We start from the raw sequence: 14,087 nt of genomic DNA, 5'->3' as shown, positions 1-14,087 counted from the left end.
AAGCACCGACCGCCATTATTTTGACGTGCTGACGTACTGCAGTAAGCGTGATACCTCACTTCCGGTGTATGTCTGTGCCTCTTGTAGCATCTCTGTGCTGCTCCTACGAGTGATTCCCAGCTAATCATCTAACTTGCTCCTTACTTTGGCTGCTTCTCATTTGTCTCTGACTGACAACTCACACAAGTTTTACACAAACACTCACAACTGTCTTCTCCTCTCAGTGTTTTTTCCTGTTTAATCAAACAGCCACTCACTCACTGTTAGCTCGTTAGCTACTTTAGCTTTAGCTCTGGTTAGCGATGGCTTCTCCCTGCTCTTCTCCCTCTTCTGCTGCGCTCTCTTGCTCAATGTGTCAGATGTTTAGCTACTCCTCTGCCTCCTTTAGTGATAGTATAGGCTTCGTTAAAAATTGGCACTCTTTTTGGGGTAAACCTGGTCTTATCCGGAGGGATGGCATCCATCTCACTTTGGATGGAGCTGCTCTCCTCTCTAGGAATCTGGCCGAGTTTATTAGAAGCTCAAAGCCATGACATCCCAGAGTTGGGACCAGGGTGCAGAGTCGCAGTCTTACACGCTTTTCTGAGCTTCTAGAACAGTCACACAACCATATTGTAAATGTTATAAAAACGGTGTCTGTCCCTGACCACTACAGTTGTTTAAATTTAAAACAAATAAAAGGGAAAATTAAATGCAGACTCTTAAACATTAAATCTTTATCAACCAAAGGTCTTTTAGTTACTGATTTAATATTGGATAACCATATTGATTTATTCTGCCTCACAGAGACCTGGCTGTGTCCTGATGAGTACGTTAGCCTGAATGAATCCACTCCTCCTGGTCATATAAATACTCACATTGCGCGCGACAATGGCTGAGGAGGGGGAGTCGCTGCTATTTTCGATTCAAGCTTAGCAATTCACACTAAGGCTAAGCTAAACTATAGTTCATTTGAAAGCCTGGCCTGTTTAGTGCTTAAATCAGACAAAGTAATTATTATAGGGGATTTTAACATTCACATAGAAATTAATAATGATAGACTTAGTTCTGCTTTCTCTACGCTTTTGGATTCAATTGGCTTCAGTTAGTGTGTACATAAAGCCACCCATCGCTACAACCACACCGCTCTGTCAGACCATTATTTAATAACTTTCAATTTTTTATTACTCAACTGCAAGCCCCTCAGTAAGAATTACTATCCAAGATGTCTATCCGATTCAGCAGTGGCTAAATTTAAGAAACTGATTCCTTCTGCTTTGACATCATTACCATGTCTTACAGTGACTGAGAGAATACTCTTACTAACTTAAGTCATTCTTAAATTGATTGTCTCGTTGATAGTGCTACTGGCTCACTGCAATCAGCTCTTGACTCTGTTGCACCTTTCAAGAAGAAAATAATGAAACAAAGAAAATTAGCTCCATGGTTTAAACCCCAGATCCGCAAATTGGAACAAACAAAGAAACTGGCGTTCAACCAGCATGGAAGAGTCCCTTTTAATCTGGCTGGATAGTCTTAAAATGTTAAAGAAGGGGTTCCGGGTGGAGCAAGCGTCCAAGATGGCTGCGTAGTATAATCGCTGCGGGGCCGCCCCCCTTTTAAAAGCACGATTGATATATCCTAAACACCGGAAAATATTCACGGGGTACAGCGCAACTTTCTTTTAGTATGTAACAAGTCCAGAAAACTCTTACACAGTACGGTTTGAGGAGCCTCACGTGACAGACGGAGGGAGGCACAGAGAATAACATGGCGGCCACACCAGGACCATCACAGACGGATACCGCGGCCGAGATAACGACCATTAAAACGTTGCTACAGGGCATCGCTTCCGATATGAGCGGATTAAAATCGGGCATGGACGCAGTCCAGACAGCGGTGGATAAGCTGGGAGCTCGAGTGACGGAAGCCGAGACTCGAATATCAGCCCTGGAAGATCAGGGTCTGAAATTGGATGTCACAGTAGGCATGGCGGCTAAAACCATCACCCAGCTACAAGAGAAAATGACATACCTTGAAGACGCCGGCCGTCGTAACAACGTCCGGATAGTAGGGAGGAGGGTGCAGAAGGCCGAGACATGCAAAAGTTTGTGCAGAAGCTTCTTGCAGAAGCCTTAGATGTCGAAATGGGCCCTGAATTCGAAATCGAGCACGCCCACAGAGTAGGTCAGCGGAGCAACAGAGACCGGCATGTCCTGGTGCGTTTCCTGAGGTTTGGAGCCAGAGAAGCGGTGCTGCAGGCCGCCAGGGAGAAGGAGTGCGTGGAATGGCGAGGCAAGAGGATCTGGGTTGGGACTTCAAGAGCTTCACGGATGTACTGTTTCGTTGGTTTGGTTCCAGGGTTAAGAGAGCCATTCCGTTCTTCATGGCTCTCAAATGTATGTTTTTTTTTGTTGTTGTTTGTCTGTTTTTTTGTTTTGTTCCGGGTTTTTTTGTTTTGTCTTGTTTTGGGTTTTTTTTTCTCTTTCCTCGGTTGTCTCCTTCTTTTCTTCCTTCCTTGTATTTGTGTATTTGTATACCTCTCACATGGTTCCACCTACATGGATATATGTTTCTCACAGTTAATCATGATGATGAGAGTGAAATAGTAGAGTTTTTATGTTAGTATGGTAGATACACTTAAGTTCCTGTCTTGGAATATTAAAGGGGCCAATCTCGTTCTTAAAAGGAAGAAACTTCTCCTGTATCTTAATCAAAAGAAAGTGGATGTTTGTTTCTTGCAGGAAACTCATTTAGATAATGAGGAATCAACAAAGCTGTGGAGGGATTGGGTCAGTAAAATATTTTATAGCGCCTATTCATCTAGCAAAAGGGGCGTTTGTATCCTACTACGTAAAAATGTAAATATCGCTATTCACAAACAACTCTCGGACAGAGAGGGCAGGTGGGTGGCAGATTTGTTTGGTAGCAGATGCTCTCTCATTAATATATATGCACCAAATATAGACTGTCCACATTTTTTCGCTAACATTTGCTGTGTAGCAAAACAATTGGGAAATACTTATATAATTATTGGGGGGGATTTTAATCAGGTAAGAGATCCAGCTATAGATAAATTAAGAGTCACTAATACAAGGTTAGTATATAAATCACAACTAGCCATTGAGGTTTTGGAAGATGAGCTGGGTCTGGTTGACATTTGGAGAACTCTTCACCCCCAAGAAAGGGAATATACATTCTATTCAAACCCACACTCTTCATATTCAAGAATAGATTATTTTCTAATATCTAAACAATTAGTGAACACAGTTATCGCTGCTTCAATTGGTAATATTGTATTGTCGGACCATGCTCCAGTTGAAGTGGTGTTGGGTTCTAAAACTGAATCTGAAACCCCTTGAGGCCATTGGAGACTCAATACCTCTTTGCTGAAAAATGAAAAATCACGTGATTTTTATTAAAAAGGTAAAAAGACAGAAGTACTATGAGAAAGGAGAAGCGGTTGGGAGATTTTTAGCCCAAAGAGTGAAACGACAGTTCAATCGCACATTAATAACCTCTGTGGAGAATGAAAATGGGACCTTAGTGACAGACGGGAGAAATTAATGAATCATTTAGGACTTTTTTTCAGAAATTATATGCTTCACAGGATGGGATAGAACAAAGGGAAATAGATAGGTTTCTGTCACAATGCCGGCCCTGTCCGAGGAAAAACAAAAGGAGATTGGTGGAGATATTACATTGGAGGAGGTTTAACGAGCTATAAGAAAAATGAGCTCTGGGAAAGCCCCTGGGAATGATGGGCTACCAACAGATTTTTATAAAGAATTTGCTGACCTACTAGCACCGAGGCTAGTGACAGTATTTCGAGATGCAGTTAAAAGAGGCAATATGCCAGAGAGTATGCAATCTGCGGTAATAACCCTAATACATAAAAAAGGCAAAAATCCACAGCAGTGTGGGAGTTATCGGCCAGTATCTCTAATAAACGTAGATGCTAAAATACTGGCCAAGATATTAGCCACAAGACTGGAGGCACACCTGCCCAGCCTGATTCATCCGGATCAGGTGGGGTTTATTAAGGGTAGGTCTTCGGCAGATAATGTACGTAGGTTACTACATCTGATTTGGCAGGTGAGAAATTGCCCTAAACCCATAGTTGCTTTCTCTCTAGATGCAGAGAAAGCGTTTGACAGAGTTGAGTGGACATACTTGTTTAGAACACTACATAGATTCGGATTAGGCCCCTCCTTTATAAAATTGGTTAGACTTCTATACTGCAACCCCAAGGCCTCAGTGTTGACAAACGGGAACATGTCCTCTTGTTTCCCCCTACACCGGGGTACGAGGCAGGGATGTCCCCTGAGTCCTCTAATTTTTGCATTGGCGTTAGAACCCTTAGCAGCTGCCATCAGGAATAATTCAGATATTAAGGGTATTCTAGCTGGAAAGATGGAACACAAATTACTGCTGTATGCAGATGGTATTTTGTTAATGGCCTCAAATCCAGAAACAGCTGTCCCTAAAATTATGTCTTTAATTGACACTTTCTCTCATATCTCTGGCTACAAAATAAATTGGGGAAAATCAGAAGCAATGTCACTGTCCAGACTATGTCCACCAAGTATTAGACAGAATTGGCAGTTTAATTGGCTCCCTTCAGGTTTGGTGTACCTGGGGATAAAGCTTACACCAGGTTTAAAGGATATTATGACAGAAAACCTCCTCCCCCTCCTGCTGAAAATTGAGAAACACTCTACAAAACTGGGTTAAATTAGGGTTATCTCTACTGGGCAGAATAAACATCTTGAAAATGATGATTATTCCACAAATTAACTATATCCTGCACCTATTGCCCATAAGCCTCCCTCCCCCTTTACTTAAAAAATTCAATGTAGTGGTAGACTTTTTCTTATGAGGGGGTAAAAGACCCCGTTTAAATAGAATTAAGATGAGTGCTGCAATTGAAGATGGAAGCCTCAATCTCCATTGGATTGGTACCACTATGCCTTTTCCCTCAACCAGTTGGCTAAAATAGGTATTGCTCCGGGCTGGGTCCTGATTGAAAAGGAACTTACAGAACCTATTCCATTGCAGGCTTTTATGTCACAAACTGGAGGTAAAATCCCATCTAGAAATCCACTGATGTCATTTGCCAGAGAAACCTGGCAAAGGTCACATGCAGGTCAGGCTACCTCTCACATGGTTCCACCTACATGGATATATGTTTCAGCAGACTCTGTGGTGTAAGCTGGCCCTCACAACAGGGTGTAGGATTGTTCTCAGACATTGGAAATCAAAAAATCTCATCCCATTCAATGAATGGTTGGAGGAAATGACCAAAATAGCCAATTATGAACGGCTGACTTTTAGGCTAAACAACCGAGAGGAGGTGTTTCTGAAATTATGGGGCCCCTACTTGGACCACTGACAAGATGGTTGATCAGAGAAACATTGCAGATTGATTCTCATGTAAAAGATGGATTATTTTAATTGTAACAAAGGCTTGGCTATGGATTGAAGTACGGTGGTGACTTGGGGGGAGGGGTTTTTGAGAAGATTGCACACTGGACATGTGAATGTATATATACACCCCTCCCTTTTTTAATTTATTTATTTATTTTTGTTAGTTTTTTTGTTTGTTTTTTTGTTTTGTTTTATGTTTCTTTCAGTATTTTCTGTTGTTCTGTTAAGATTATGTCGTAGTGGACTTATCCTGTTCTAATTCACGTATGCACTGTTCTTATTGTTCTAATGTTCAAAGGCAATAAAAAGTGAATTACAAAAAAAAAAATGTATAAGAAGGCCCCTTCGCCATGCCAGAGCAAATTATTACTCATCATTAATTGAGGAAAATAAAAATTATCCCAGGTTTCTTTTCAACACTGCAGCCAGGCTGACTCAGAGTCACAGCTCCATAGCACAGCTCCTTGTATTCATTCGACTCTAAGCAGTAATGACTTTATGAGTTTCTTTAATGATAAAATTATAACTATTTGACATAGAATCGATCACCTCTTGCCCTTAACTGACCTTATCCTGGACTCAGGTAGCTTGGATATGGCATCAAGACCTTGAATTTATTTGGACCATTTTTCCCCCATTGACCTTCGCCGACTCTCTACTCTGATTTCTGCATCTAAGCCATCAACATGCCTGCTAGACCCCATCCCAACTAGGCTACTTCAGGAAGCTTTACCCTTATTAGACAATTATTTGTTAGATGTAATCAATGCGTCTTTATTAACGGGCTATGTACCACAGTCCTTTAAAGTAGCTGTCATTAAACCTCTTCTAAAGAAGCCCACTCTCGATCCTGAGATTTTAGCTAACTATAGACCGATATCTAATCTCCCCTTTATTTCTAAAATCCTTGAGAAAGTGGTTGCTCATCAATTCTGTGACTTTCTCGTAGACAATAGTTTATTTGAAGACTTTCAGTCAGGCTTTAGATTTCATCATAGTACAGAGACGGCACTAGTAAAACTTAATAACGACTTATTGATTGCTTCTGATTCAGATCTGGTCTCTGTTTTAATTAGCCTTTGGACACCTCCCTATCCCCCCCCCCCCCCCCCCCCCCCCCCCCCCCTTTTTCCCCTTTCTTTTTTTTTTTTTATTTTCTTCATCTATTACACGTCTGTCTGGCCTGGAAGAGGGATCCCTCATCCTCCTCTGCCGCTCTTCCTGAGGTTTCTTTCTTTTCTTTTTTCCCCTGTTACAGGGGTTCTTTTTCGGGAGTTTTTCCTTGGGTGATGTGAGGGTCTAAAGGCAGCGGGATGTCGTACACTGTAAAGCCCTCTGAGGCAAACCATGTTTTGTGATAATGTGCTCTATAAATAAAATTGATTTGACTTGACTTGACATTATGCTTAGTAGACAGAGCACTGCCTCCACCTGATAAAGTGTAATTGAACAGATGGGCTGTGTGTGTGCATGTCAGGCCAAAGCCCCATGCGAACGGAGGGGAAGTGACAGCGACGCTGTAGAGACTGAACCAATTCTTTATTAAAAGTGACCTTATATGACTTCTGTTGTGATTCAGCACTATACATAAAGGACACAATAAAACTGATTTGACCTTTCCAGCATGCAGTAGCTCAGTTGGTAGAGCTGGCACCCCATGTACAGAGGCTAAGTCCTCACTGCAGTGGCCGTGGGTTTAATTGCAGCTTCTGCCCTTTGCTGCATGTTGTCTCCTCTCTCTCTCTCTCCATTTCACGCAACTGTCCTATCACAATAAAGGTTAAAGCACTAAAAAAAATCTTAAAAACAAACAAAACTGATTCGACTTTTTGGGGGGGACTGAGTCTCCTTCAGGGGGAAATGGTGGGGAAACAATGACAATTCTTCTGTTTTAGCGCCTTTGAACTGTCTCCCTGTAAAATCCAGAACTGAATTTAAAATACCTCTCCTTACTTACAAAGCTCCAAATGGTGAGGCTCCGTCTTCTTTCTATCTTTCAGAGCTCATAGTTCCCTATCATCCCTCAAGAGCACTGCGCTCTTAAAATGCAGTGTTACTTGTGATTCCTAAATCTCCAAAAGCAGCCTTCAGCTAACATGCTCCTCTTTATGGAACCATCTTCCAGTTTGGGTCTCTTGTCCTCCCTCTCTTTCTCTTCTCTCTTTGTCTTTCCTATATATCTTTTTATAATCTCCTTTAATTTAATTGTTTTTTATAACATCTATTGCATGTCTGTCCGTCCTGGAAGAAGAATGCCTCCTCAGCCGCTCCTTCTGAGGTTCCTACCATTAGTTTCCAGTTATAGGGTTTTTTGGGGAGTTTGTCCTTAGTCAATGTGAGGGTCTAAGGACAGAAGGGTCTCGTAAGCTGTAAAGCTCTCTGAAGCAAATTGTGATTTTTGATAATGAGCTTTATAAATAAAACTGACTTGACTTGAAAAAATTGACATGGATAATGTCAATGTGTGTCAATACAAATAAGCTGTATCACCAGCAGTTTATTTGACTCTTTGGTACTTTTGTTCCCCCAAGCTCCCTTACAGTCAAGACTAATGACTAAATCATTTTGTAACTGCCAAACTTGGATCATGTCGTATCAGGTACGAAACTAATCTGCAGATGCTCTAGGTGTAATTAAGGCAAAACTCTTATATGGATGTCAGCTTATAAGTCAGATGATAAAGGCCAAATTTGGATGCAATGGATGGTGAGGCTATCCATTATTTATTAGTTTTTAGCCAAAACTATTTCTGGAAAACTTGTGGCCTGACTGGCTGGACGAGAGGAAGGAGGATTCAGCAGTGAATGACTGTGTAAAACAGTCGGTACAACAGGTTTTTTAACAATTGTGAATTACAACCACCACCAGAGGTCCTTGAGTCATATATGTGAACACTCACACAGTCTCCTACTCGCTCACTCACTCACTCACTCACTCAGTCACTCAGTCAGTCAGTTTTACTTGTAACAAAATTGTTTTTGCAGTACAGTGTTGTCCTCCTGCACACACACACACCCCACAGGACCCCATGCTTCATCCGAAATTATTATTATTGTTATTTTTAAAATTTTATCATATTTCTTTTTATTTTACACACACATATACACATGCACACACAACCCACAGTCAGACAGAGTCAGGCGGAGCAGAGGACAGATTATACATGTAACATTAAGTGAAATACAATCAAAGTAAAATGCATAAAAATAAAGAAATAAATAAGCTATAGATAAATACAGTACATAGAAAATGAACACAGACACACACACAAAACCAAGGGAAGACACTGAAGAGACTGAGGGGAGACTGAATGAAACAGAATTCTCATCTGACCTGACCACTGTTGGCAAGGTCATCCACAGACAGGCTGCTGTCCAGATGGAGTCCAAGCCCAAAATCACACAGGCAACATGTCAGGTCATTCTTTACCAGAATATTGGAGCTCTTTAGGTCTCGATGGACAATGGGCACCTTTAAACACAATAGAAGCCTTTCAGCACAATTGAAGTATTGTTGTCAGAAGTAATAAACTTAATTAAAATAGAGCATATACACATTTATAAACATTATATAAAGACATTTTATATTAATAATGCTGACATTCATTAGACTCAGTGAGGCTTTAGACTTTGTGTCTAATCTCATCTGATCCTCATTAGGTTATAAATAGTTTCTGTATGTGATGTTTGCTGTTTCTTTCTGTTCTTCTACTGTGATAATGGTTATTGTGGTAAGTAGAGATTTTTAACCCCAAAATGGTGTTTGCCAACTGTCACATGGACACATTCACACAGTCCTACCTTAGGGCGCCCACAAAGGAGACGGTCACTGTGGAGGTGGGCAACACCTCGGGCCAGAGACTTGCCCAGTACCTGCAGCTCCTCCCAGCTGATCACATGATGTGTCAGGTGCTCCTGGGGGTAGAGGGACAATTGGATTGGAGGCATTGTGAATTTAAAACAGGTTAACACTGTATCATATAAATGACAAAAGACTATTTACCGTGGAAAACCGCGAATCCCAGCATGTAGCAATACTGCCCCACTCGTGTTAGGTTTACCTGACACTGGCACTCTCACCTGAAGATTTCCTCTGTGGTGAAAGGCAGTGATGAGCCAGTACTGTTTCTCCACCTTCCTCTCCTCAGCTGTCAGGAAGTGGAGGATGTTCTCGTGTCGAAGGTCTGTATTGGAGAAGATGTCCTTCTCATTCTTCCAGGAGGCATACTCCTCATAGGGGAAAATCTTTACAGCTACTGTTTCAAAATGATCTGAGGTGGTCTGCTTCAGCTTAGCTTTGTATACCTGGGCGAAGCGACCCTTTCCCACCTGGTACAGAATCAAAAGTTATAATTTTGATTAGAATATCAAATACAATGTCTTAAAGCAAACTAGCTCCACAGAGCAACTCTGAAATACTACTCGTCTGTACCAGCAGATCCAGCTCTAAAGGCAGTGGCTCAGTGTTGTGGTTCAGGTTGTTGGCATGCGTTGAGCTGCTGTCTGACCTATCATCATCCATCATGATGGTGCAGGCGTCACTGCAGTCCAGCCCACCAGCTTTTGGTTTGCGCTTCTTAATGCTACTCTCCCATTCTTGATTTATGCGTCCCCGATAGCCTCGGTACCAGTAGAACATTACTGTAACCACAATCCCCATCACCAGCAGGGGTAGCAGGCTCACCAGAATCACTGATACCAAGGGATCATCCAGAGTTGGATCCACAACTATAAAAGAAGAAGAGGAGAGAAAGAAGAGGAAGAGAAGATGAGATAAATAAAAAGCTGGAGAGTGTATGGTATAAGAACGAGCATCTTATAAGTAATACACAGAAAAGAAAGCAAATGAATAGATTGACATTGGACTACAAACACGATTAAGACTACTGGATCAGCACCACTTCAAGATCAACCTCATCATCTACAAAGCCATCAATAACCTTGCCCTCTCAGACCTTATAGACCTTTTCATACGTCACTCGCCAACTCAGATCATCAGATGCCAACCTTCAGACTCCCATCACCAGGATTAGCCATTTTTGAATAGTATTGCTCGGGACATTATTTACCTTGCAACAATATTTTGAAAGATAGCACTCTGTTCCTTTGAGTCACTCTGTAAATGCAGAAATATGTCCGACGTAGAATAAACATGGCCACTACAAGTAAACCTCATCAACCTTTCTCATCAGTCCAAACACTGCTTTGGAAAGGTCTGGTGGCACAACAGATTTTTCCTCTAACAGACATCATTGTGATAGTTCTGGTAGAGGCTGTTTAAGCCACCTTTCAGGATTTTCAGTTCCACCTTCTAAAAGGTAATACCAGGGAACATTCCCATAGAGTATGGAGAAATGTGCCCATATCTATGTGACATTTCCTGCCTTTATTGTCCTGGGTTAAGCCTGTATTAAACTTTTTAAGGGGTGTGTGATAATATCTATGTACAATTTTAGATTGGACAGATTTACATCCTGGCTTCCCTTAAAGCCCAGTCTGCATTTGAAATCACATCTTACTAGAAACCTTCCCTAATCTCACAACCAAGATTCTTTTCCATATTAGTCTGGGGCTTTCATACATTTTAGGTTGAATAATTGAAATTTTCTGATAAAATACTGAGGTAGAGTGCTGAATATGGGCAGAATTTAGAAACTTTGAACCTTGAAAACCTTTGAAATAGTTTTCCCTATACAGAGTTATTTTATACAGAAGAGTAGCTTTGTTTGTTTTGTGAACCTGTTGCTAGGTATGACACATTCTTTTAACACATGTGATTGGTTGTCACAGACACACCCTTATGTGAGCCTGCAAGATGTAGACACCCAGTGGAAATTAAATGAACTGCATCACAATATGAAACTGAAAGCACACTTTGTGGTGACTACACTGTGTCACTGTAACATTTTTCCAGGTACCAAATGTCTTAATGTTACTGACTTTATTTTTGAAGTTATGGTCTGTTTACATTGGGTGGGAGATGTAAACATTTCTCTAATGAGATCAACCACAAACAATCTCTCCCCACCATCTTATCTGTCGTGCTCCGTTAACTCACTGTCATTTAGCATTTGTATAATATTTTTCCACTATCGTTGCCTTTGTGTTATGTTCTCCTCTGCTCAAGAAACTCTTAAGCCCCTTAAAAGTCCTCCTCCATACTCCTTAAAGTTTTATACCTCTGCTCTACCTTATGCTCTTTTAAGGGCTAATATTCTGTGTGAGACTCTTATCAACACCCACAATATCATCATAGAGTGCATTTAATAATTTCGCACCTATCGTTATTGTATTATGACATGCGTCTGCAAGCAGATATTAGCTAGAAGAAGGCCTGGCAGAGGAACAGCTTCCGTTCCAAGTCGTTCCTAGTCGTTCCAAGTCTGCCCTGATGCTGGCTCTCCTCCCTCTCTTCATCCAGCACGTTCGGTTTTGTTTCTCCCCTGTATGTCTTACTGGCCGCTCAGCACACACCACAAGTGGGGATCCTCTTATGGTCTGCTGCATTCAGTCCAAAACCCACACAACTTTTCCTGATGTTGATAAGTGTTTCCTTATCGTAGAAAAGTCGTGCTTCAGTACAAGGGGCCATGGTGTTGAAAAAAAAGAAAAATATAGCAAAAATGATTGATTGCATCCTCTTAATACAGACATGGATTCAGCTAATGAGCCTCAGAGGGCTTTACAGGATATGACATCCCTCTCTCCTTAGACCCTCACATCGACCAAGGAAAAACTCCCCTCAAAAAAACCCTGTAATGGTGGGGGGCAATAGAAACCTCAGGAAGAGCGACTGAGGAGTGAAGAGAGAGGAAGAGAGGGGAAGAGATGCACAGCAATGATGGTAGCAAAAACATAACATATAACAATAGTGATAGACATAAAATTAATAAATGCAATTTATGAAAGCACGTGATGTTACATGCAAATACCAAAAGTGGCAGTGACAGTCCCATGTGTATATTAATAGTGGCGGCATGACTAATAAAAACAGCAGTAGAAGTTGGTGTCAAGCAAGATCAGGGCATGGGCGCAACTAAGGTCCACATTACGGGTGCAGCCACAGACAGGACCACAGCACAATCATGACCACGATCCAGGCTGAGCTGGAGGTACAGTAACAGTGCAGCCACAACACAAGCACAGCCAAAGGCAGGATCACACCATCAGCACAGCCATCACCACGATAAAGGCGGGCCAAGATTGCAGCCAAGATCCGGAAAAATACGAAACAAGGGAGCACAAATGCAAAGAAGCTAAACGGGTTAAATATGATCCCTTCTCTTGGTTCAAGTTAGGAAGCGTTCTCGACTAGTTGGTGAGACTTTAGAGACTTGTTGGGGCAACCCAATAATAAGGAGTTACAGTAATCCAGCCTAGAAGTAACAAATGTGTGCACTATTTTTTTGGCATCGGTTTGAGACAGGATGTGCCTAATTTTTGCAATGTTACATAAGTGAAAGAATGCAGTCGTTGAAGTTTGTTTTATATAAGAGGCAAACGATAAATCTAAATCAAATATAACTCCGAGGTTTCTTACAGTTGTGCTGGAGGCCAAGGCAATGCCATCTAGAGAAATTATATCCTTAGAAAAAGAGTTTCTAATGTGTTTGGGGCCAAGTACAGTAACTTAAGTTTTGTTTGAATTTAACATCAATAAATTGTGGCTCATCCAGGCTTTTATGTCCTTAAGACTTGCTTGTAGTCTAGGTAACTGATCGGTTTCATCTGGCTTCATAGATAGACACTGAGTGATTTGTAATGATGTTGCCTAGGGGAAGCATAAATAAAGTGAAAAGCATTGGTCCAAGCATAGAACCGTATGGTACTCTGCAACAGACCTTAGTATGCACAGAGGATTGATCATTAATATGAACAAACTGGGAACAATCTAATAAGTATGATTTAAACCAGCATAGTGTCGTTCTTTTAAGGCCAATTAAGTGTTCCAGTCTGTGCAGTAGGATGTGATGGTCAATGGTGTCAAATGCGGCACTGAGATCTAATAGGACTAATACAGAGACCAGACCTTTATCAGAGGCAATCAGTAAGTCATTAGTAATACCAGTGTCATCTTTGTATTGTGAAAATCCTAGAATAAACTACTGTCTTGGAGCTGATTAGCAACTACTTTCTCAAGGATTTTAGAAATAAAGGGGAGATTAGATATTGGTCTATAGTTTGCTTAAACCTCTGGATCGAGAGTGGGCTTCTTTAGAAGAGGTTTAATGATTATATTGATTATATTTAATAAAGAATTGTCAGTTAAGGGTTAAACTTCCTTAAGTAGCCTCATCAGGATGGGGTCTAACGTTAAAGTCACCTACAATAATAACTTTGTCTGATTAAGCACTAAACTTGACATAAACTCTGAGAAGCCGGGAATCGCTCACTAGTACTCATCTGGAGCACTGGCATGGATTCCTTCATTTTAATCACATAGGATGTAGAGTGTTAAAGTCTGTAATGCACTGTCCAGTAACATGAAGAGTACAATTGGTGTCGAGTCCTCTATTATTTAGCCTTTACATTAATGATCTCCCAAAACAGTATCATGATATAGAAATACAAATGTATGCAGATGATACAGTTGTGCACAGACATGCATTATACTCATCTGGAGCACTGGCATGGATTCCTTCATTTTAATCACATAGGATGTAGAGTGTTAAAGTCTGTAAT

At 41.1% G+C, this 14,087-nt stretch overlaps 1 protein-coding gene across 2 annotated transcripts in view; it reads right to left on the bottom strand.

Moving 5' to 3' along the window:
- Nucleotides 1-14,087, bottom strand: part of LOC121945114 (TGF-beta receptor type-2-like) — a 107,927-nt gene that overhangs the window by 36,887 nt on the left and 56,953 nt on the right. For both annotated transcript variants that reach the window (XR_006105943.1, XM_042489139.1), the window contains exons 4-7: nucleotides 9,838-10,133; nucleotides 9,486-9,734; nucleotides 9,207-9,320; nucleotides 8,740-8,877 (exon numbers count right to left, since the gene is read on the bottom strand). Coding sequence is in view for 1 of the 2 variants with exons in the window: in XM_042489139.1 (XP_042345073.1) it covers nucleotides 8,740-8,877; nucleotides 9,207-9,320; nucleotides 9,486-9,734; nucleotides 9,838-10,133 (797 nt within the window). In the remaining variant the exon portion in view is untranslated. The remainder of the gene's footprint in view (nucleotides 1-8,739; nucleotides 8,878-9,206; nucleotides 9,321-9,485; nucleotides 9,735-9,837; nucleotides 10,134-14,087) is intronic.

Source organism: Plectropomus leopardus, chromosome 7, assembly GCF_008729295.1.
Source record: "Plectropomus leopardus isolate mb chromosome 7, YSFRI_Pleo_2.0, whole genome shotgun sequence".
NCBI lineage: Eukaryota > Metazoa > Chordata > Actinopteri > Perciformes > Serranidae > Plectropomus > Plectropomus leopardus.
This window is presented reverse-complemented; position numbering and strand designations above follow the sequence as displayed.